The sequence below is a fragment of the Baudoinia panamericana genome (assembly GCF_000338955.1).
Source record: "Baudoinia panamericana UAMH 10762 unplaced genomic scaffold BAUCOscaffold_5, whole genome shotgun sequence".
NCBI classification, from domain to species: domain Eukaryota; kingdom Fungi; phylum Ascomycota; class Dothideomycetes; order Mycosphaerellales; family Teratosphaeriaceae; genus Baudoinia; species Baudoinia panamericana.
In genome coordinates this window covers 1422745-1445413 of record NW_006911261.1, presented here as the reverse complement: position 1 = coordinate 1445413, position 22669 = coordinate 1422745, and the positions used below count along the sequence as shown (strand labels likewise).

General features: G+C 54.9%; 12 protein-coding genes across 12 annotated transcripts; 7 read left to right on the top strand and 5 right to left on the bottom strand.

Moving 5' to 3' along the window:
* Positions 1 to 12: 12 nt before the first annotated feature.
* On the top strand, positions 13 to 822 carry BAUCODRAFT_23873 (uncharacterized protein; the record flags this gene model as incomplete). The annotated part of the gene is made up of 1 exon (XM_007676957.1): positions 13 to 822. The coding sequence occupies one exon, from the start codon at positions 13 to 15 to the stop codon at positions 820 to 822; it is 810 nt and encodes a 269-aa protein (XP_007675147.1).
* A 242-nt stretch (positions 823 to 1064) lies between these two features.
* BAUCODRAFT_459685 (uncharacterized protein) lies at positions 1065 to 2964 on the bottom strand. The gene is made up of 3 exons (XM_007677713.1): positions 2431 to 2964; positions 2113 to 2375; positions 1065 to 2045 (listed from the first exon to the last, which is right to left on the bottom strand). The coding sequence occupies exons 1-3, from the start codon at positions 2485 to 2487 to the stop codon at positions 1307 to 1309; spliced, it is 1059 nt and encodes a 352-aa protein (XP_007675903.1). The 5' UTR covers positions 2488 to 2964; the 3' UTR covers positions 1065 to 1306.
* Positions 2965 to 3125: 161 nt separating this feature from the next.
* On the top strand, positions 3126 to 4242 carry BAUCODRAFT_459647 (uncharacterized protein). Its single transcript, XM_007677712.1, has one exon. It carries the CDS (start codon positions 3443 to 3445, stop codon positions 3845 to 3847), a length of 405 nt encoding a protein of 134 aa, XP_007675902.1. The 5' UTR covers positions 3126 to 3442; the 3' UTR covers positions 3848 to 4242.
* Positions 4243 to 4636: 394 nt separating this feature from the next.
* Positions 4637 to 6553, bottom strand: BAUCODRAFT_69151 (uncharacterized protein; the record flags this gene model as incomplete). The annotated part of the gene is made up of 3 exons (XM_007677306.1): positions 4637 to 5827; positions 5882 to 6424; positions 6488 to 6553. 3 exons carry the CDS (start codon positions 6551 to 6553, stop codon positions 4637 to 4639), a joined length of 1800 nt encoding a protein of 599 aa, XP_007675496.1.
* Positions 6554 to 6996: 443 nt separating this feature from the next.
* On the bottom strand, positions 6997 to 8736 carry BAUCODRAFT_33329 (uncharacterized protein). Its single transcript, XM_007677104.1, has one exon. The coding sequence runs from the start codon at positions 8307 to 8309 to the stop codon at positions 7140 to 7142; it is 1170 nt and encodes a 389-aa protein (XP_007675294.1). The 5' UTR covers positions 8310 to 8736; the 3' UTR covers positions 6997 to 7139.
* Positions 8737 to 8893: 157 nt separating this feature from the next.
* BAUCODRAFT_68156 (uncharacterized protein) lies at positions 8894 to 9674 on the top strand (the record flags this gene model as incomplete). Its single annotated transcript, XM_007677216.1, has 3 exons — positions 8894 to 8950; positions 9001 to 9015; positions 9066 to 9674. 3 exons carry the CDS (start codon positions 8894 to 8896, stop codon positions 9672 to 9674), a joined length of 681 nt encoding a protein of 226 aa, XP_007675406.1.
* Positions 9675 to 10481: 807 nt separating this feature from the next.
* On the top strand, positions 10482 to 12094 carry BAUCODRAFT_459491 (uncharacterized protein). The gene has a single exon (XM_007677711.1). It carries the CDS (start codon positions 10642 to 10644, stop codon positions 11911 to 11913), a length of 1272 nt encoding a protein of 423 aa, XP_007675901.1. The 5' UTR covers positions 10482 to 10641; the 3' UTR covers positions 11914 to 12094.
* A 92-nt stretch (positions 12095 to 12186) lies between these two features.
* On the bottom strand, positions 12187 to 14058 carry BAUCODRAFT_147665 (uncharacterized protein; the record flags this gene model as incomplete). The annotated part of the gene is made up of 2 exons (XM_007677710.1): positions 12187 to 13980; positions 14047 to 14058. 2 exons carry the CDS (start codon positions 14056 to 14058, stop codon positions 12187 to 12189), a joined length of 1806 nt encoding a protein of 601 aa, XP_007675900.1.
* Positions 14059 to 14532: 474 nt separating this feature from the next.
* On the top strand, positions 14533 to 15978 carry BAUCODRAFT_68829 (uncharacterized protein; the record flags this gene model as incomplete). Its single annotated transcript, XM_007677278.1, has 3 exons — positions 14533 to 14925; positions 15025 to 15289; positions 15470 to 15978. The coding sequence occupies 3 exons, from the start codon at positions 14533 to 14535 to the stop codon at positions 15976 to 15978; spliced, it is 1167 nt and encodes a 388-aa protein (XP_007675468.1).
* A 103-nt stretch (positions 15979 to 16081) lies between these two features.
* BAUCODRAFT_459355 (uncharacterized protein) lies at positions 16082 to 17471 on the top strand. Its single transcript, XM_007677709.1, has 2 exons — positions 16082 to 16629; positions 16680 to 17471. Exons 1-2 carry the CDS (start codon positions 16184 to 16186, stop codon positions 17257 to 17259), a joined length of 1026 nt encoding a protein of 341 aa, XP_007675899.1. The 5' UTR covers positions 16082 to 16183; the 3' UTR covers positions 17260 to 17471.
* A 505-nt stretch (positions 17472 to 17976) lies between these two features.
* On the bottom strand, positions 17977 to 19150 carry BAUCODRAFT_59017 (uncharacterized protein; the record flags this gene model as incomplete). Its single annotated transcript, XM_007677190.1, has 2 exons — positions 17977 to 18258; positions 18311 to 19150. Coding segments are annotated over 2 exons (1122 nt in total), but the record flags the coding sequence as incomplete, so codon positions are not given.
* A 514-nt stretch (positions 19151 to 19664) lies between these two features.
* On the top strand, positions 19665 to 22637 carry BAUCODRAFT_122033 (uncharacterized protein; the record flags this gene model as incomplete). Its single annotated transcript, XM_007677708.1, has 5 exons — positions 19665 to 19891; positions 19953 to 20064; positions 20120 to 20466; positions 20522 to 22103; positions 22164 to 22637. The coding sequence occupies 5 exons, from the start codon at positions 19665 to 19667 to the stop codon at positions 22635 to 22637; spliced, it is 2742 nt and encodes a 913-aa protein (XP_007675898.1).
* Between the last annotated feature and the right edge of the window lie 32 nt (positions 22638 to 22669).

The window sequence follows — 22669 nt, the reverse complement described above, 5'->3', positions numbered from 1 at the left end:
CACCTTTACGGAATGGGGCTGGGACAGCATAAAGGCGTACAGCAACTTCATGGGCTATTCAACACCCTATTTCATGGCCAGAAAGGTACGGAAGGATTGTACTGGCTTTCAATCTGGTCCGCGGACGCATCACTAGGCATCAACGAGTTCAACGGAGTGGTCCAAGGTCTGCTCGTGCCTCGCATCTTGAAAGACAATGGTGTTTTGACTGCTCTGCGAATCTGCAACACCAGCCCAAATGCACGCGGAGGGACGGCTAGCAATGGCTACAAGCCTCAACAGGGCGGGCCTTGCGTGCTTCTAGTCCGCATCCAGGACGTCGAAATGCTTTGGACGTCTCCAGCTCTACAGAAGCTGGCCATCGGACGTCGAGATAGAGATGAGCCACGTGTCTTCGGTACCGAAGCCCGCACTTACGAGCTTATCCAACGCTTCGAGGGGAAAAAGGGTGCTAAGGTGAAGGGCAATTGCATCGTAGCTGTACTGATCGAGCCTGGAGATGGCCAGGGTGAAGAAATTGAGCAATGGTACCAGAAGGAGAACTTAGCCTTGCTCGCTCGCATTCCACCGTTCATTCGGACGACCCGCTACCGTTCACGCTCTGGACTAGTTCATGGAGCAAACGATCACGGCCCCACTCTATTGTCCTTACATGAGTACACGACGCATCGATCACTGTTAGACCATACAATTCAGTTCGGTCCTGTTATTGACACTCCTTGGGCGAAACGAATCTTTGCAGCGGCCAAGTCTGTTGAACGCACCATTTGGGACGTGACCGGAAAGTACACGCAAACTGGGAGCAGACTCGATGGCCTCTGAATGATGTCTCGGCTACTTCGGCGTGGTTCAATCGAGCCCGCGTCGCCTGATGTGCGCCTTAGCTCTTCTGGACAGATGCTTCCTAGCGATGTCTAGCATTCCCACAGCATTGTTGATACCTCAGCTACTAGTGCGGACTACGAAGGTCCTAGGTCGCATTATTGGATCGAGAAGCTATGTCAATACATTGTCCGACACTGACCCTCGTTTCGAGCATTGCATGACTCCGGCTCAAACACTACCGCTTTACGATCCGTACGCGCCGAGGCGTTACACTGCCGGGAACCTTGAATACGCTTTAGGTGTCCACGCGCTGTCTGCGTCATGAAATGGAAATGCAGCAGCCGCACATCATGGCCAGTACCACCTAATACGACGGCGGAGCCGGTACGAGTACTCGGCAAGGATGACAAGTGAGCAATTACCACTCGATCTATTGGAGCAGCATCATGCTAATGAGTCTGGAGCTCTCTTCAACTGCGCTCTAAGTGCCAACAGGTGCAGCTCCAGCGTGCAACAGCCACCTGAAGCCTTCCAGCGTGTCGTTCACGAAATCGATACTTCTCTGCATTTTTGGCCAATTGGTCCAGAACATATGACCAAAACCATCGTATACGTCCAGCTTGGTCGGTACATTGTTCTCTTCTCTCAACACCCTCTCATATAGCAGCCCTTCATCTCTCAACGGATCCAAGCCAGCCAGCTGGAAATAGGCCGGTGGCAAGCTTTTGAGGTCAGGATGCAACAACGGAGAAAACAGCGGACTGCTTGTTTCTGGCTTGAGATCTTGCATCAGTTGGCTGGCACCATCGGATCGCAGTCTTAGCACGGGGTCAGATGCTGAGTCATAGCGACTCCGGTACTCAGTTTTCCACTTGTCTGGCACATCTCCTGTCCAGAGCAATGCTGGGACGCATAGGTACTGGCCAGTTAGCGGTGGTGCGAGGCCCTCATCTCGGCTAAGCTGGCACATGACTGCCGCTAGATTCCCGCCTGCTGAAGCCCCGCCCACAATGAAGCCACGTGATGGGTCCGCCGGAATAACGCTTGACGATGGAGATGCGGTCTTAGCACACCATCGGACCACGTCCTGACAGTCATAGACGCCGGTCGGAAAGGCATACTCCGGCGCTAGCCGGTAGTCAACGTTTACACAAACTGCTCCAATATCTCTTGCGAACATCCGGCAGTTCAGGTCTTCGTCTGTGAGGTCGCCCATACTCCTACAATTGATCAATGACTGAACGAGCAGTGTGGCTGACAGCACGCTCAGCATAGCGTTTCACCTACCAGCCGCCTTCATGCATCATTACAATCAGTGGGCTACCATTGGCGGGCTTCGTCGTGGGTACATAAATCTTAATTCGTATAATGTAGCCATCGCGAGCCTCGACGTGGTGCTCGGTCTCCTTGACCGTATCTGGGATCGGACCAGGTATCGGATACAGATGTCGTACGGTGGCAAGATGAGCAGCTCGATTTCTTCGAACGTCAATGGTTGTGGCATCTGCTTTGCCTCGAGTCAGGTCTGGGAATGGTACTTCTTTGGTCGCCTGCAGATGTTAGAATGTTTACATTACTCGCCACACGTTGTCGCCAAGAACTCACTGCTAGCAGATCAGGATGTGGCATGCCCATGCGTGAAGGTTCTTCCTGCGTACACATCGTGAAATTGACAGTTGACTATGTAGTGGACTGGGAGTGAAACAAAATACGTGACACAGTATTGTGAAAGTGGCACTCGGTTCGACGTCGGCGTTCGGAAAGAGTGAACACTCGACAACAGTCTTGGCGGGCTTGGAAGGTCCTGTTCTTCTCGGATGGTTGGCCTGACTCTAGATTCTGTCATACTTCCAGGGGAAACAGAGCGATTACTAGAGACTTGTGGTTCCGTAAGCCCGCTTCCCTGCGTATCGGCCTGGGACGACGGACTGCACGAACAGTCCACTCCCAATGACACTGTAGACAGTGCCCTGCTCGCTTGACTACAGGAGTGCATCCGCTTCATGGGCATGTAACTTGGGCGCGGTATCAAGGACACTGCCCTCGCTCAAGTGCGAACGTCTCCAACACGTACTTTAGCGCTGCCTATGCCAGGTTGTAGCACATCACGGTCGCTAATACAGACACGTTCTGCTACTCAACTCACGATCACCACTATGGGAGCAATGAGTGCCTCTTTAGCTTCCGCTTCGCCTTGGCATGGAGTAGATATAGCTCTACTTGATCCGTGCTGGTAGAGTTTCACCATGGCCACATAATAGACCCGAGAGGATCCTAGTGCGCAATTGGGGGCGTCTAGGAGTAGGGCTGAATCCCCATCATGGCAAAAGATGTCAACCCTCACCACAGACTCTAGAGAAGCTTGACCCGTCGCTGTTCCACCGAAAACAGACATCATTGCAACTAATGCTGTGGAGATGTCTGCAAAGTTGACTATTACAGTAGTGGGTGCCGGCATCGGTGGGCTCAGAACAGCCATCGCGCTGCGTCAAGCTGGTCATAACATTACAGTTTGTGAAAGGGCCTCGCTCTCCCACGGAATGGGATAAGTTTTGCGATCACGCGTAACGGAGGCCACGTGCTCAGGAGTCTTGGTCTTGACTTCCGGGATGCACGCATGTGCACGTCAAACGGCGTGACGATCGTACGGGCCGGCACTTTAGAGGATAAGGTACCTCCCCAATCACAAGCCGGGGGTGAAGCACAGTACGGCCTGCAGTCGCACACGGTACTTCGGATTGACCTGCATGCTGCTCTGTTGGCTTTGGCAAGGTCTCCGCAAGGCGACGGTCCTCGTGTTCGTTTCGTCGTCGAGACGCAGGTGGTTGTTTACGAGCCAGGGTCCGGAAGTATAATTTTGGAAGGTGGCCGTAAAGTTGTTGCCGATCTTGTAGTAGCGGCCGACGGCGTGCACTCGAAGGCTCGTTCATACATCGTTGAGCATTGTCCGGCGTCAGACTACACTGGGTGCTGCATCTTCCGCTTCGCTGTTTCGATGAAAGAGGTATCGCGAACGACTTGACAGCGCCGTCGCTAGTGGCCGGTGAGGGCTGGTCCTCGTTCTTCGTATCTCAAGATGGCCAGTCTTGGCTCGTGAGATACTACTGCCGAGACTGCGAGCTTCGGAATTTGGCCTTTACACTCTCCGGACACCTGCTGTCGCGGATGGCCAGGAGCGGCAGACCCGCTTTCGAACGGACAGAGGTCAACTATGGCAAAAGATGGAGAGCGCTGGTTCCCATCCAGCTTTCAAGGAGCTGGCAAGAAAAGCCGCCGAGGTGTGACCTCTCTGGCGATGTACCACAAGGGAACCACTGCCAACATTCAGCAAAGGGAAGCTGGTGGTCGTAGGTGACGCTCAGCATCCGCACCCTGCCGCATCTGGGTCTTGGAGCAGTCTCAGCACTTGAGGGTGCACGAGCGCTCCGTACCCTCCTAAGCCGTGTCGAACATTCTGCGGACGTTTCCGGTGCAGTCAGTGAGAGGTTGGCAATGTTCGATCGTCTGAGAGTTGGGAGAATGGCCGCTATCAGATACTGGTCGGATGTGCCGTGGTTCGGAGACAGTGTAAAAGAGCAGCGAGACAGGGTTGAGAAGTGGGTGGGCCCTCAGTCTCTGCCTTGTAAGTCTTCGACGCCACGTTGTAACCCGTGACAACGGCTGAAGCACTAGCGAGCGTCCCTGAGATGCGGGTCTGGATCTGGGGCTATGATGTCGCCGAAGAGACCGAGACGGCGTTGCAGGCTCATTTGAGTGAGAGGCCGAAGTGCTGACCGGCGCCGGCACGACACGCTCTGAACGCGCCACGTCGTTAAGATTGGCCGTTCGCGGTAAGGAAGTCGAAGTCTACGCCACTCTCTGCTTGGTTCACGCTCGTCTCATACAGGCCCCTGTAACCTCGCTTTCTGCTGCCGACGATGCGCTTGCCGTGAACGGCGGTACCATGAGATTCCAGCAAAGCTTTCCGCTTCTGGACACGCTTGGCGATCTCTGCATCTGAAAGATTTACGTTAAGTCGGCGCTCCGCCAAGCTAAGACGAATGAGGTCACCATCTTCCACGATGCCAAACGGCGAGTCCACAATGGCGGACTCCGGCGAAATGTGTAGCACAATTGTACCACCTGCAGTACCCGACATTCTGCCATCTGACAGGCGCAGCATATCTGTCACGCCTTTCAGCTTCCTCGGAATGGGTATGACGCCAGCTTCGGGCATCCCAGGGTTGCCGATCGCACCAATGCTTTTCAGTACAAGTACGGACTTGTCTGTCACTTTCAGATTCTCATCGTCAATGCGCTGAGCAAGGTCTGCAGTGTTCTCGAACACGACAGCGGGACCTTCATATTCAAGCAGTTTCCTATCTTTCGACGCTGCGGCCTTCAAGACGGCGCCCTTGGGCGCGAGGTTGCCATATAGAGCCACCAACGCAGAGTCTGGATAGACCGGGTTGGACAGTGGTCGGATCAGCTCCTTCGAGTACGGGAATGGTTTGAATGGTGTCGCGTCCAACACTTTGCCCAGTGTTTCTCCTGTAATGGTAAGAGCGTCAAGGTGCAATAGCGGCCGCAAAGTGAGCAACAAGGCCACCATGCCACCTGCGTTGTGAAAATCATTCATGTAGTTGTCACCACTGGGCTTCAGGTCGACAAGTAGCGGCGTTCGTCGACCTACCTCATCCACAGTTGCAAGGTCAATTTTGCCTGCAATCTCAGGGTGTCGGTTCACGATTGCCATGAGGTGCACAACAGCATTTGTCGATCCACCAATGGCTTGTAAGACTGTGATAGCGTTCAAGAACGACTCACGGGAAAGTATGGCTTGAGGTCGGCATCTCTCGACATTGCTTGCAACGGAGACAGCCATGGCTCCTGTTTGCTCGGCCACCCGCAAACGTGCAGAAGAAACAGCAGGAGCCGAGGCTCCGCCAAGTGGCATCAATCCAAGTGCTGCGGTGACGCAACCCATCGTGCTCGCTGTTCCCATGACGCCGCAGGTGCCGACCTGATCAAGATCAGTCAGCTTGTCGACACATCTACAGGCGAATACTCAACGAACGGTAGGCGCAAGTTCCTCGTTGATACCAACAATGTCTTCCACATCCAGACCGCCTGCGCGATACGCTGCCCAGCTACTACGGCAATCTGTACAAGCACCGACACGTTGTCCGTGAAACGATCCAGGCATCATCGGACCTGTGATAAGTGGAAGCACGGGCTTATTAGCCGAAATTCCACCCATTAATTGTGCTGGTATCGTCTTGTCGCAGCCACCGATCATGACGCAGACGTCTACGGGTTGAGCTTTGATCATTTCTTCGGTGTCCATAGACATTAGGTTGCGAAGGAACATGCTAGTAGGAGACGCAAAAGACTCGTGTAAACTGATGGTGGGGAACTCGATGGCCAGGCCGCCATGAAGGTGGATGCCACGCTTGACGGCTTCGATGAGCTGTGGCACGTTGGCATGGCATGGGTTGAAGCCGGAGCCGGTGTTGATGATGCCTATGATAGGTCTGGAGAGCGCATCTTCACCGTACCCGGCCGCCTTGATGAAGACTTTTCGCAGGAAGAGAGAGAAATGGGCGTCGCCGTAGGATGTCTGCGAAAGATTATCTTGATGAGTCTATGCCAAATCTGGAGGACAGCGGACTTGCTTGCTTACTAGACCCTGCCGCAGGCCTGTCCCAGAGATGGGCTGGTTGAGGTCATAGTCCTGGTTGTCCGCCATGATTGTTTAAGGGCACGGTAGAACGACAATGATTCGTCGAGTACGGTGGTAACCTGCCTTGAACTTGAGTCAATGTAAGAGATCATGGACGATCAACGTGTCCATGGTACTCCGCCTCGGCTGAGATGTGCCGAAGTCGCGATACAGTAGCGCAGTAGCGACCATGTTAAGATCTCCTATACTGCACCAAGTCACGCTTGTCAGCCCTCTATGCGGACGGCTCAGCATGAATATGCTGCTGTCTTTGCCCATGACAGAACGGTGAAGGTATAGTTCCCGTGTCAATACATGTCTGCTCCGTACGCACACGCTGTGACGTTTAAAAGCGGACTGCTTCCGCACCCCTCTATATACCAGATCGATAACCGATATCGGTGTTGACCTCTATGCGCAGCATGTATCAAAGAACATCGACGTTGGTGCCGCGAGGCTGGGTAGATTGACGCAGTCACACACATTATGGACGACTCGTGGACAGCTGTGTACATTCTGGAAGGTGCATATGTTGCGTGCCTTAAGTCACTTAGGCGCTTTACAAGATGTACAGGAGTTAGTACCCGTCAAACGCTTTTGAGAAGGATGACTTTTATGTAGAGCCATTCGGCGCTTTGTAACCAACCTCTTCCAAACCCTCCTTCAACGCCTTAATCGCCCTATCAATATCATCCCGCTTCGGATCAGTCACACTGACGCCCATATGCCCGAACCGCACATACTTAGCCGCAATCTGCTTGTGCAACCCGCCAGCGAAGATGACACCCTTCTTCATCAACGTCGGCAGGATCTCGGGAGGGCTCATACCCTCCGGTAGGTAAATAGCAGTCATTCCATTGGCCTGGTTCTCCGGCTTGGAAGCGAGTTGTTTCAGGCCCATATCAGCAATCGCCTTCTTGATCTTCTGCGAGGCTTCCTTGTGCTTCTGGAACCGCTCCTCGAGTGGCCGGCTGAGGATCTGCGTCAGAGATGTGTGCAGAGCGTGAACGAGCTGCGGTGACGGCGTTGCGAAGTACGACGGTTTCCGAGCTTCGTAATTCTGCATGATGGGTAGCCAGTTCTTCCAGCTAGCGAAGTATGAGCCTGGTGGTTTCGTTCGTGCCTTGAAGCGGTCGAGTGCACGACCAGAAGTCATGACTATCGATAAGCCAGCGGGACATCCTATGGCTTTCTGGGAAGCAGTGATCACACAATCAATGCCCCAGTCGTCGAAGCGAATCTCTTCGCAGCCGACGGAGCAGACACCATCAACGACGATCAACGTGTCCGGCGAAACACGGTGGACAAGTTGAGCTATGCTCTCGATCTCTGACAGTACACCAGTCGAAGTATCGGTGTGGGTGATGGTTATAAGTTTGTATTGCCTGGCTTTTAAGGCCTCTTCAACCTCGTTCTGTTGCGGCCGCTCGCCTATCGGTGCCTTGAGCTGAGTGGGCTTGATGCCATACGTTTCGAAGCAGTCTGCAAACGAATCGGCAAAATAACCGGTATGGAGGACGAGCACCTCATCGCCAGGCTCGACCAAGTTGGCAGCGACCTGATCCCATCCTAATGTTCCTGAGCCGGAGATCACAAAGCCTTGACTCTTCGGGTCTGACGTCTGGAAGAGCTTCCGCAGCATCGATAGAGTCTCACCGAAAGTGTTGACAAAGGGCATCCCAACATGGCTCTCGGAGTAATGGCTCATCGCCTGGAGGACGGCATCATCGAACTCGATTGGCCCGGGTATGAGCAGCGCCGGGTGCGGAGGTTGCGATGACATCTTTTCGGCTGCTACCCTGTCTCTCTTGCCTTCTTCTTGCAACGAAACAGTCTCAATGCTGAAATCTCTTGCTTGTTGTTGGTTCAGCAGGTTGGAGGTTCGTCGTGTTGGAGACCACTCAATGTCGTCGCTGGGGCTGGATCCTCGCTCGGTACTGTATGGCGTGTTCAATGGGATATGCGCATTGCCTGTGTTCAGGTGTCTCGCAATGAGACTCAGACGGTCGCGGGGAGCCAGCGTAAGAAATGTGCGTGGTGGGGTTCGGACGAAGAGTCGAGCGAGAGGGGCAGCCAGATTGATGACGTGCCTCGGGTACCTTGCAGATCAAGCTGAAGCGTTGCTGGTATGGTGTTTTCCCTTGAACAGCGAGTATGTTGGGCCCGGCCTGTCTACGAATATCTATGTTTCGCTGACAAAGCTGTACTTCACCGTTCCCCTAAAGAGAAACCCCGGCAAATGCACCACGATCGAACCGGACGGCGGCTCCCGCTGATCTCCGCGGCGCATCTCCCACCTGCGTGCCTGCCCTGCCCTGCCTGCTTCTGTGTCCACATAGCACGTGAGCTGCTGTTTAGGGCCCTACAATGGCATCGAGACTTGTGCTGGTCCTTGGCGACCTTTTCATACCAGACCGCGCAATCGTACGCTCACCACAGCCTTTCAATCTCTGGCCAGGCTGACGGCTGGCTAGGACATTCCAGCAAAAGTACGCTCAACACTTCGCGCACTGTGTGTCGCTGCTAACAGCCGCTGCAGTTCAAAAGACTACTCACACCGGGCAAGATTGGCCAGATACTATGTCTGGGCAATCTGACCTCGCCTTCCGTCTTCGCCTTTCTTCGCCAAGTCTCACCCGACCTGCAATTGGTCAAAGGTGACTTTGACATACCCGTAGTATCGAACGCACCTTCACAACAACAGGGGCAGGGTGGCAACACGGCGGAAGCCAGCTTCCCCATACCAACGGCACTAAGCAAGGTAGTCACGCACGGCAGTCTACGAATAGGCTTCACCCACGGCGACTCCATTGTACCGCCCGGCGACCCTGATGCACTACTCATCGCTGCACGGCAGATGGACGTCGACGTATTGTGTTGGGGCGGGACATGCAAGTTCGAGGCCTACGAAATGGAAGGCAAGTTCTTCGTCAACCCTGGCTCGGCCACCGGGGCTGTAAGTTGGAACGACGAAACGCTCGGGCCTGACGAAGGCGAAGAAGAGGGCAACACGCCAAGCTTCGTACTCATGGATGTGCAAGGCGATGTCCTGATATTGTACGTCTACCAGCTCAAGAAGGATGGATCGGGGAACGAGACGGTTGGGGTGGAGAAAGTGTCGTTTCGGAAGAACGCCGGAGGCGCTTGAAAGGAGACGACAGGTGGATGAGGTGATGCTTGGGAAAGCTTGAGATGCGTTAAAGCATCGGTAGGCTGGTTACGCTAATGCAGTACTCCCACTGGTGCTGTCCCAGTAAACAACTGTCGCAACTGCATTCGCGCACCAGAGGAACCCTTTGCACGAGCATCGGTCGAGTTGATCTCAATCCTATAAACGAGCCGTAACACGGCAGCAGTGGATCAGGTACCGTACGAATCGAGCATAAAAGTTGCGCACTTATACTGGCTCAAGCAGATCACTGTCGTCACGCTACAGGAAGCTGTGAGAGAAACAGTTCGTCGCTGCAGTCTGCCCGATCTCCGGAGTCTATGCCTCGATTACCGGTGTAAGTCTGCCCGTCGATAGCAATAGTACTGGACGATCACGGGATGCAATGTTAGGGCCAAGATAATGCGAGAAAGCGGGGACCTTGCACGCGAAGAATACGTAAGCTGCTGACTGTCCATCACATTGGTAGCTGTACAGCTTCCGATGCGTACCAGTGCGCTCCTGCCTCCTCCACTAAGATACAGCTTCGCATGCTCAAGCTGGTCAAACTCCGAGCTTAGACGGTGAGTAATGCAATGACGAAGCAGCGCCCGCATGCGGCCCCATCCTCGGCTCACTTCCTGCATGCACCTCGTTTACTCCAGACGCTGCAGCCACGACAAGAGTCAAGCTTCGGCCAAGCATTGCGGCACGCCAGTACACGTGGGTGTTCTTTTTGGTCTTGAGGGACATTCGATGGTAATGCCTCATCTTCCGATGGCCGAAGCATCGGAGATGGGCCCCCTTCCGCCACATGTCGATCAAGGCGTTGTTGCTGGTGGTGGATGTGAGCAGTCGCAAAGGTATAAGAGTCTAGTCGCTCGCGGTAGGTGAGCGATCCCTACCCATTCTTCAGCAGTCGTGTCACCATCTCTCGTTCGTCATTACCTCAGTACCCTTTGTAAACATGCACTTCACACATGTTGTCTCCGTCCTCGCAGCGTCACTTGTACTGTCGGAAGGAGCCACCAGTCCATTCAGCCCGAATCCGCCGTCCTACCTTGGCTGCATAGGAGGACCCATGCGGCAATGGCCCGGGTGTGCTAATACAGCTCCCGCCCAAACCAACCTAACCAACGTGGTAACAACGTTCGCAAACGTGACTTGCAGCAGCTATACCGGTCCGTTTGGCGTCGCTTACGACACTTATCACCCCGGCCGAGCCTTCGTTGTGGTAGGCTCGACGCTCCATGTCCTCGACACCAGTGGCTTCACTCCAACGGTCCTTCAGTCGATCACTCTCGGTAACATCACTGTCGTTCTGATGGCCGGAGGCATCGAGCTTACGATTGATGGTCGATTCATCATGGTCGCTACCGGCAGTAATTGGCTGATTATCGTCGATGCGGCAAAAGCTCTTGCCGGATGCTCTGACGCGGTAGTCGGCAGGATTCCCGGCAATCTGGCCGCCGGCAGCAGCGCCGTCCTTCTCACTGTCTCTCCCAACAATGAGTACGTTTTTGTTAGCCAGGAGGACGGGAACACAGCAACGACCGCCGTAAACGGGACCCAGGTCGGCACCGTCGAGGTTTTTAAACTGAACACTCCACTTGGTGGCACCAATGACACCGTGACTGGCCGATCGATCGGCTACATCGAGCTCGGCCTCCTCGTCGTCGGATCCGTCCTTTCTGGAGACGGCCAGTACCTGTACGTCGCCAGCGAGCGGAAGTCCGAGACTGTGGGCCAAGGCACCATCACCGTTTTGTCCGTCCCTAAGCTTGAGACCCAACCCAACACTTCATTCGTATCGCAGGTGGTAACAGGCTGCGGTCCCGTACGCCTGCTACTTTCCTCAGACGGATCTACTTTCTGGACTAGCGCACGCGAAAGCAATCTTCTGCAGGGTTTTGACACCAGCAAGTTGATTTCGGATCCCGACAATGCGCTCATTGCCTCGGTTCAAGTCGGCACCCAGCCGGTGGATCTCATTTTCGCGAAGAACGAGACTCGCATATTGACCGCAGACTCGAGCCGTTCTTACGTTAATGCGAGTGCAGGCATCAGCGTGGTGGATGTTGAGGCAGCATTGGCTGGGAACATGCATGCGTCCCTTGGGTCTATCCCAACAGGTTACTTTCCGCGCCAATTGGCAGTGAGCCATGACGGAAATACAGTCTTGGTATCCTTGTACTGCTCTTGCCAAGTGCAGACGATCGACGTTGCTACGCTGCCCTGATTGGACGATCGCCAGCGTTTGCACTGGACTTGTGCTCAGTGAAGGTGGGTAGCAAGATAGACACGGCCTTCGAATGAAGCCAGCAGATTGCGCTGGTAGACAAATAGTACACTACAATTGCTGCGAGATGGCAGCGATCTGCCTTCTCGTACACATCGCGGAAGTGACAGCTTTTCTTCTGCGCTTGGATGACCGAGTTTTGTGAACAGCCACGCGTTGAACGTTTGCAGCGCCTGTAGTCCATCGAATAGCCCTGAAGAGTTGGCTCGGCCTTCATAGATGCGAAATCCGTCGGTCAACTCGCCCGGTCCTGACGCGACTCCCTGCCGCGCTCTCCACAACATGGTCATCCCGACGCGGACTAGCCGCTCTCGGTCTTGGACGTGACACACTGAGCCCAACACTCTGCCACCATTCGTCGGGTACATCGTCACGTCGCGCAAGCCGCTCAATAATACCCCTCATTGCCTCAAGATCGGTCTGACTCTCGGCATCCTCAACATCTACCCGACTACGCTCGGAAGGAGGACTGACGGGGTGCGCCTGTGGCTCGTCTCGGGAAGTCACGACTTCAGCGTCAACGTGCAAAGCCAGGCTTTCGTCCTCCGGCGGTGGTGACCTAGTACGCGTGTTCAGCGAGTCCGCGGTGTAACGGCGGAAGTAATCATGCACTTGTGCCGAAGCTTCTCGAGCTGCAGCAAGTGCATCATCGGCGTAGCGTTCCGGCTGTGGACTCGGCGGGGCGTCGGTGTTCTGCAGTTCGGAGCGCGCACGCGTAATTTGACCATAACGCGGATGCCGCATCCTATACGACTGAACGAAATCATCAACCTCATCATCCGCCGCTTCGGTGAAGACACCCATGCTTGAGAGTCGAGAACGACCTTGCTCGGTTTCTAGAGCTTCTTCGATAAGCCTGAAGCCAATGTCGACTCTGCCACTTTCATGAGCGAGCGCAAAGCGGTTGCCGTAACGTAAGCGAATGCTCTCATGACGGCGAATGCGTTCTCGTCCTTGCGTGGTATCTATCTCATTGTCGTAGACATGCTCCGCAATGGCTTCAGCGCCTACAACTCCATCATCGTCGCAGATAAGATCGTCGCCATCGACTGAAGAGGCAGAGTCGTCATTGCTCTGGTCACTAGAGTTGCGCTGACTTGGGTCCGTGGAGGACGTAGAGTCTGGCTCAGTGATTGCTGTATCTGCAGCGGAAGTGAAGGAGTGACTCGCTGCTGCACTTGTAAAGCTGCTGTCGGCGCTTGGCAGAGTGGCGTCAGGTGTGATAGTGCTGCGCATGATTTCCCAGCCGTCTCCGGGTGTCGGGCTGCGGTTTCGGTCGCCCAGACCGTCCACGGGAGAGTCCGGCGTCCATGAGTTTCTCAAGGGATGTGAAGCATGTTCTGAGCGAGCGCGTGCTTCTGCGCGTTGTAGATAGTCTGCATCTTGCTCCGACGCGTCCAATGGTGGGGTTGGCAGTGTCACGCGTGTGATTGGGCCATCGTATTGCGGCCACCGGTTGGCAGTAGCCTGAACAGGCTCTGGCACGCGCTGGCGAGGGCGAGGATGCTCATCTGCCATCATTCTGCGCGAGCGTTGGGCGGGAGAACCGCTCCGATGCCGAGATCGACGGTGGTCGAGCCTTTCGCGCAAGCCGTTGACTTGTTGTTCAAGACTTGCTTGAGAGCCTTGCGCCGCACCGGATTCATCATTCGAGCGAGTATCTCTTGCTCGAGCTGTGTTTGACGATGTGCTGTAGTAATTGCGCGCCTCTGGTACAGGAGGTGGAGGCGGAGCGACTCGTCCATTCGCCGACTCCAGCAACATTGATATTGGCGGTACAGCGGTAGGCACGCCTCGCCCGAAACCAGGCGTTGTGTTCGAAACACCTTGTGGCAAAGCCGTGCGCTCGTAACCCGGGGGCAGCACGGTGGTACCACGGTTGAGACGCGGTCGTGTGCTTCGGCGGCCATGGATTGACGGCCGCCTGCGAATGGACGAGCGGGCAGCAGCAGTGGGATCTGCCTTGACGGCATTCTCTGCTGTCTTTGGCACTGGCTCACGCCATACCTTCAAGGGTTATTGTTAGCCATGGTTCGCTTCGTGGGCGCCCTTTACGCGCCAGGCGAAACCCACCGGTAGACCCATGCTTTGCGCCCCAGGGTTCGCTGATATCGGTATTACCGGAGAGCCCGAAGTTACGCGACCGTGATGAGAGGAGATGTGAGCTGGTTAGAGCTGATGGAGTGGAGATTGACTGCCTGATACAATAGACTGAGGCTGATGGTTCGCCGCGCTAAAGGAACAAAACTGCGGATGCGGAACATCCCTGAACACTCAGGGATGCCGCTGCCAGAGTGCCTAGCGGCGCTGCACTGATGCCTGAGACAAGGCCCGCTAAGGTGAAAGTACATTATGCGCTCCATCCGACATTGACACGTTGTGAAGGAAAGCCTAGATAACACTCAGCAGTGATTGGACGCATGGAGAGCTACCTAGCCATAGCCCGCTCGCCGGGTAGGCAGCAGCAAGCCATGTATGCTGTGTTGAGCCTTGGTGGACAGATACTCAGAGGCGATGCGTATTGAACGATTCTTCTAGATCAGACACGGCCAGCACGACATGATCGAGCTCGGCCTCCAGCGTATATCGCGCCTGTTAGCTCAGACTCCGCTTCCCTGGCAAGCCATTCATGTAGCCGGAACTAACGGCAAAGGCTCGATATGTGCGTATATCTCGTCCATGCTCGAAACCTACAACAGCTCCACATGTAGGAGAAGCACAGGGTTCGCCGCTTTGAAACACGGACGCTTCACGAGTCCACATCTTGTAGACCGATGGGATTGCATCAGCCTGAATAACCATGTGGTACCCTACGAGACTTTCAATCATGTTGAACGGTTGGTGTTGCAGCGAGACCAGCAAGAGAACATCGGCGCCAGTGAATTTGAGCTGCTCACGGCAACATCATTCGAACTGTTTACCAGAGCGCAAGTGGACGTTGCGGTTGTCGAAGTCGGCATGGGCGGGAGACTGGATGCCACCAACATTATCGGCCAACGCTCCGAAAGCAAAAGTGTCAGAGCGCTGCCGCTGGTCACTGCAATCGCGAAGATAGGTCTTGATCATCAAGCCTTTTTGGGTGATACATTGACCGCCATTGCATGGCAGAAGGCAGGAATCATCAAGCCAGGCGTGCCAGTTGTCTTTGATGCGTCGAACTCGGCTGAGGTTCAATCTGTCATTCGGTCACGAGCGGCTGACTATGGGAGTGATGTTGTGGAGGCAACAGATTGCGAGATTCCCGGCAGCTTGCTACGCTCTGCAGTCTGTCAAGTCCTCTCTGGCGACGAACCTGGCGACGAACCTGGCGACGCCGGTGCAAGCGATCAGGCTGCACGTTATGTACCAGAACATACGAGGCAGAACCTCAGTGTAGCGTTTTGCTCGACCTGGACAGCACTCCAACGCCTTGATCGTCTACCAAAGCACGCGGAAGGGCTGTCGAGTGGCGACCCAAGTGCAGTTGCAACACTAGCCAATCAAATGATTCTCGAAGCGTTGACGACCACAAACTATCCCGGGCGACTACAAAACCTCAGCATAGAACCTCTGACGGGCAGAGAGCACCCTATACTGCTCGATGGTGCCCACAACGCTCAATCTGCCCAGGTTTTGGCTGCCGAAGTCAGCCGGCAACGTCGCGAAGCTAAAGAAAGGGTCAACACTTCCGCAGTCACATGGGTCATGGCTTTCTCCTCCACCAAGGATGTCAGCGAGATCTTGCGGCCTTTGCTCAAAGCTGGTGACAGCGTCTTTGTGGTGGAGTTCGGTCCAGTCGACGGGATGCCGTGGGTGGAGCCGATGGCTTGTGGCAAGGTTGCAGAAGCTGTTCAGAAAGCATTTGCGCAGACTGTTGACGTGCGACTATACGGTAGGGACGTTTCAGCTGCACTGCAAGCAGCAAGTTCGTTGGCGGGTGAAGGTCCCCTTGTCATCGCCGGGAGTCTATACCTTGTCGGAGATGTGCTACGATTACTGCGCAACACTCCTGTTGGAGTATCGTAGCAGTTTGGCTGCCAAGCCTAGGCGGCCGCTATGGTGAGGTGCTGCAAGTTCTATGCATGTGTGAATGCACGTTGGGAGCTAGCCAGCTGCGCCTCCATGACAGACACAATACTTTATACTCTCGTCTATGGACCTTTCGACCGCTCAGCATGGTCTAGAGATCCATCTAAGCGTCAAAATGGCTTGACCATACAATGTGTCGCGAATGGAATTTATGGCTGCCACATCCAGCATTGCTGGCCTGCTCAACCTCAGCGGAGAATGTGTGTCCGGGCTGCTAAAGCTGAAGGCTCTATACCAGGGTATCGCCAATGCATCGAAGACAGTCACCGCCTTCATTAAGGACGTGAATAGCCTCTTGAAGAGCCTGCGAGACCTACGCCTACTGCTGGAGAAGATTGACAAGGCTGAGACTCCGTTTTCTGACGTTGCCAGCACCTCTTCATTGAGGATCCAGCTTGAAGACTGCAACCTCGATGTGGCGGAATGGATGAACACTGCGGTGTCATGCATGCCGATCGGGGGCAGAGGGTTGCGAGCTGGCTTTCGCAAGTTCTGGCAAGCAGCCAACAAGCAGCCGGTCGGCGACATCCGTACAGCTACGCAGCGTCGGCGAGCCGAGTTCACGTTAAGTCTTGAAACGTTGGGCAGGTTCGTACATTTTAAAAGACAGCTGCATGTCACACGCTTACGATACGTAGGCTTTACGAAGTTCAGTCAGCTTTGCACCTCCGTGACATCAAGGCCCATACAAGCCGAACTAGCGAGGTTAGCCTTCAGCTACTGAAGCAAACTTCTACCGCCCAAGACCAGCTGGACCGCATAGAGGCGATCTCGGAGTCAATAGCCAGCATGTCAGTAGGCAGCATGCGAAGCTTGGCGAGCGTGGCGAGCGCAATGTCGACATTGTCAAACGCTTTGGTGGTCAGCGGCGCTGAGAACATTGTGGCGTCCCTCCAACGTGCTTGGTCGAGCAGCAACTTGACAGTCGAAGCAGACCGCATGGTCTCTTCCGGCAGCCTCCACGTTCAAGGTGCCACGCCGCCTCCTGAGCTGAGAATACCCGACCGTACGCGGCAGCGGACAGCTGCGCGTGGTTCAGATTATGGTGAGAATGAAGCTTTCCCAATGACGGGATCACCCGCGACTGCCATGCGACGCGCACCCAAAGCTGGAACCCGCAGCCTAGTCACGCTCACAGCCGCTCAACAGGAACGAAAGCGTGCCAATGATCGTGAGGCTCAACGTGCAGTCCGTCAACGAACAAAAAGACCACATTGAGAGTTTGGAAGGACGTATCATTGAGCTTCACAGCACTCAGGAGTCGAACGAGCGTTTAGTTACCTTAACACGGAAACGCAACCGGGAGCTCGAAGAAGAGAGTACTGGTTTACGCAGTCGTCTTGCGGAGGGCGGCAAATCGTCCGCTCTGCCACATAAGAGCGTACTCGGAAAGTGTCAAACTGTATGCTCACCTAATCCTACAAGGGCCGACAAGCATTTTGAGAACCTGGAGAAGGGTTTCATTGACCTTCAACAAGCAGTCGAGGATATCGTCGAACGTCCAGGTCTTGCAAACCTTGCCGAGAGCTCGTGGGACTCTTCGCTACTCTGCGAATGGGCCAACACGCACGACCGCATCAACCGAAGGATCTTGCACTCCATGGGAACGGATTCAACACAGGCAGACGCACATAGGCGCTTATGTCGACAGCTCTGCAAGTGGCTGCTTGGTCGGATGAAGACACGCAGCTGCTCACCGGAAAGGGCTGGAGCCGGTGTGTCCTGAAGTACTGGTTCCTTGATGAAGCTGCAAGAGAAGCCAGTGTTGGGCAATTGGAAAGCATTCGGGGCAGTTTGCGAGTTCCGAGCAGGATCTCGTCACGGGGGATTGAGGTACGGTCGCCATCTGGCTTTGCGGCTACATAGAGGAGCTGCACATCAGAGGTGAGATGCCGCTTAGTGCTTAGATTATGTATTCGTCGAAGCGTCGGAAGGGGGCAGCATTTGCTGCAGCCAAGTGCTTAGTCGCTCAAGCTCGTCCCGATCAAGGCCACTGAACATCGCCGGCAGCGCCTCTCGCCACGAGCTAATGTCGTGGAGTTTGCCGCCCCTCGAGCGGTCCGAGAGCGCTGTCTGACGAGCCTCATGGCGGCGCATGATGGCGCCGCTATGGAGGAGTCCGTTTCGCACAGTTAGTTCCAAAGCCAGCTGCGCCGACGTGTCTGCTGAATTCGAGATGGTAAATTGTGGCGTTTGCAAGTACGTCCAGTCCAATGACTGCCCACCCAATTAGCAAATCATCGTCCATAAAGATATCTTGGTGTCGTACCTGTAGCTCGCGGTAGCCTTTCATAATGCTCGAGTCGTCCTTCCAGTCCTCACCAACCTCAACGCTTGCGCTCGATCGATCGGGCCCGTACATAGAACCGAATTGTTCCTGCACTGAGCGCACAAACTGCTCGTTGTCGAGCAGTATATTGCCGACTGGAGAGCTCACGCTCTCCACACCACGAGCTGCGATGAAGGGTTTGGCAGGCGAGTGCAAGTAGTCAGGTATCACATTGAGATTCGGACTCGACAGTAGACATGTTCCATGGTGCAATGCTCGCTGTCTCGTCAGCTTGTAAGCCGACCCGGACACTTTAAGCGGTCTCGGCGCTGAGCTCTCCTCGCCGACCATATAAGCCGTCTTGTGAGTATCGTTCGAATCGACATGGTTAAGCCGTTCGCCTTGATCGAGGACAATGTCGTGCCGCTCATTGACCCTGCTACGATCAACGCCGCAGCTCCTGAGTGCGCGCACGACCATCTCCGCATGCTTGTCCCGGGTGAAGTCCTTCGAATGGCAGATGACCGTCCAGTTCACGTTCCCTTCGTCGTGAAAAACCGTCCCGCCTCCGCTACGCCGGCGCACGAGGTCAACAGCGCCTAATCCAGGTGGCTCAGTCTCTAATTTATGATGGCGAGCTGGATTAAGCAGAGCCAGGTTGACCTCCAGCCATGGGTTCTGATTGCGGCCGATAATTATGCTCGGCCTGTTAAGATACAAGAACAGCACTGCCGACTCCGGGGCAGTCTTCTGTAGCAGATAGTGCTCGATTGATAAATTCAGGTATGGGTCACGAGACGTCGAAATGTACAATTGTACAGGCTGCGCCAGGCGGTCCAATGCGGACTGCGAGAGCCAGCGTCGAGCATGCTGTACGCTGGCACGAGGAGCGCGTCTAGATGCGCGGTTCAGGAGAATCATGAAATCATCGTTCAAGCGCGATGATTGGCGTAAGTAAGCTTCGAGTAAGGGGCGCCTCTCCTGTTGCCAACGGCCAGTGGTCTATTCTTACTAGTCAGGGAGAAAGTATAACATTTATGGTTGGCGGTAGGAGATGCCTCTCCTGCGCAGTTGGTGCTGCTGCATACACTTGATACTGTATATCCAGTCAACGATAATCGATCGAGTACAAGCCGGTCAACCTTGGTTCCATCGGCCGGGTAAAAGCGCCACGTGAGGCTGTCTTGCATCCGAACCCCGACGGCCAACACTGCCAAGGCTGTCAAAGAGGTCTTAGCGCGACCGTTCCTGCATAACGACGTGGACCTGCATGCGTTATGTCTTGTTCACGATCGCCTCCCACTTTCCACACGCCATGTGACAGCCCATGATATACCACGGACATGCGCCAACAATGGCGTCCGAAAATGCGATATATGGGGAACCGTTCCCTGTGACGGTGGCGGAGTTACTGGCATACACGAGGAAGGATCTCAATGATCAAGCGAAACAGCAGGGCGAAGTGTCAGCGGAGGGGTTGGAGGGGGGAGTGCACACCGGAGTGACGGTGGATCTCAGCCATAAGAACATACATGCGTTACCGGTTGAGGTCATTGACCTGATCAAGGACAAGGTCGAGCGGTAGGACCATGCAATACAATGGGTATGAGGCGATACGACGGCAGTGGCTGACTAGGGGCAGGTTGGCACTGTCGCATAATGTTCAGATCGCGATACCCACACAGATTGTGCAATGCGGTCGGCTGCGGTATCTAAACCTCAGGGGCAACCAGCTGCGACACTTTCCCGAAGCTGTAAGGTCACAGCCTGGCGCATTATGGTTATGCCCCTTGCGCTGACTGCTAGCAGGTTCTACAGCTGGCTCACTTGGAGATCCTCGACCTGAGCAAGAATAAGCTTGTTTCTATCCCTGAGGATATCAGGAGCATGACGTCGCTCAAGTTTCTGGCTGTCGCACGCAACAAGATTGCCCGGCTACCGCTTGCCTTGGGTGAAATGCCAAGCCTTCATAAACTAAAGTTTCACGACAATCCCATCGAGTATCCTCCTTTGGATGCTTTGACCAGGAACTACGACGATACGACATCGAACATTGACGCCGAGACGGAGAGGGACGTATGTCAACAAGTCAAGCGCTTTCTCAAGGCCGCCGCACTGCGAGAAAGGCTAAAGGCGGACTCGCAAGAGAACTTAAGGTGAGTTGTAATCGTACTTGGTACGGACGAGACGCCTACTAAGGTGCTACCTTAGTGAAAGCAATGTCGAAACTCCTAGGCCTCCGAAACGGACGTTGACTGTAGGGCGCTTTCCCGTCAGGCCGAACGTTAGTGGCATGGAAAGCATGGAATCACCGATGTCGAAGTCTCCCAGCGGCGCACCACCCATACCCTTACGATCACACGCACGCAATCAGTCATCTAATCCACCTACTTCGAGGAGGCCAGTTATCACACCTTTGCTCACAGCGGATCACGAAGTTAGCCGCAGCCGAAGTGAGACAGTATCATCATCAGCAAGTGGCAGCCTAAGAGCGCGACGGCAAGGTCTCATCGCACCGCGCAAGCCTACTTTAGACATTAGCAGCTCCGACCAAGCTTCGAGCGCGGCTTCCGTGCGCGCAAGCCAAGCGTCCACGATCAGAGCCGCGCATTCCCGCGCAAACAGCTCGGTATCGACGTTGAATGGCTTTCTATACCCAAGCAGTAGCGGCGAGACATCCTCAGGTGCAGTCAGCCCGATAGACGGATCCATGAGTCGCTATGGCGCTGTCCGCAGGCTCTCAAGCCTACCTGAGAATCGCAATTCGAAGTTGCAAAGTGGTAACGGTGTACGGGCTGCGAAGCGTTTACTCTTCTCGCTATTTCAGTTGCACGGGCCGATCGGCGAAGTCACCCGTGCGATCAAGGACGGCACGCCTAAGCGAACCATGCTCGAGCGGCAGCTGTTTAGTGCAAACGCACTTGTTGAGGAGCTTGACCGACTGTTGAATCGTGCCGACATCAACTGCGAAGAAGAAGACAAGAATGATGAGGCAGCCGTGAGCGGCATTTTGTCGACATCGATCGCCGCGCTGAAGGCGTATGGCTTGGTCGTAAAGGAGTTGCGTCAGCACACGCAACGGGTGATATCGCTCACCGAATCCGTCTACGTTCGCTACCTGATGTCGCAGGTCTACATGACAATGGTCGAGTCGAGGAACATATGCTCGATGCTCGGCTTCAAGCTGCGGTCACCGGCGTCGAAGAGCACACCTCGTACCTCGCGCGCTTGGAGTAGCCGGACAGTCACGCCCACGCAGCCGAAACCGCTAAACAGCCGCCGCATGCGAGGCGCGACCATCTTGCAAAGCATCAGCAGTAACGCTTCCCTCCGCAGCATGGCGCTACCTATGCCATTATCTGCTAACGGCAGCCGTACCAACACAATGACTTCGCTGAGCTCATTCGGAAGCACCAACATATCGCGAAACGAGTCCTTCACGTCTCTGGCCTCCAGCACGCTCCCATCACGCAGCAACACCATGCGAAGCGTTTTCGATTATGGTGAAAACGACGAGCAGTTTGACCACATCTACCTCAAGCTACAGAGCGCGTGTGACTTGGCCCGGAAATCTTTACCGCATTGTCGGACGGAGTTTGTTACACGTAAGGAGAGCGCTGACACAGCGGGCCAGCCACGCGCGGCACATCACTGGGCGTTGGCGATCAGTAAATGCGATGCGGTCATTGCCGCGAATACGCTGCTGCACAACAGGCTCAAAGTTGTTAAGGTGAAGGATCCTGGCGTCCGCAACCAGAAGGACTTCTGGCAGCTTTGCGACGCTTTCGTGCAGGTATGACAACTCCCCTTACCAGGCTTAGAAACTGTATTTCTGCCGCTAATATTACCGCAGTCATGGACCGACCTTGCCACAGAGATAAAAGATATAGCCCAACAACGCATCGACATCACCACCGTCAAGACCGTTATGCGACCTGTCCAAAAAGCGGTCAAGGAAGTCAGCAAAACCATCTCCGAGTCACCCTTATACCACCAAGCCGTCCGGCAAGCAGGCGGTACCACCTCAACTACAAACGGCCTGGTTCCACCGTTCCCGGCAAACATCAACACGGCCTATGCACAAGCTGCGGGACAAACCAATGGTCTACATTCTGGCTATGTAACTCCCGTGCCGGCGACGCCTTTGTCTGCGGCGCTGGGCCCGGCGGTGCAAGCTACTGTCGCAAGTACGCCGCCAGCAAACCTTGGGCCTCCGTCGGAGTACTTTCAGAATGCTGCAGCGCCAGCTGGGTATGTGCCGAATGGGAGGGTCGTGCATGAGAGGGTTGATACGATGATGCAGCCTACACCATTTGGGAGACGATGATCCGCATTGTGGATGGAGCGAGGCCGAGTTGA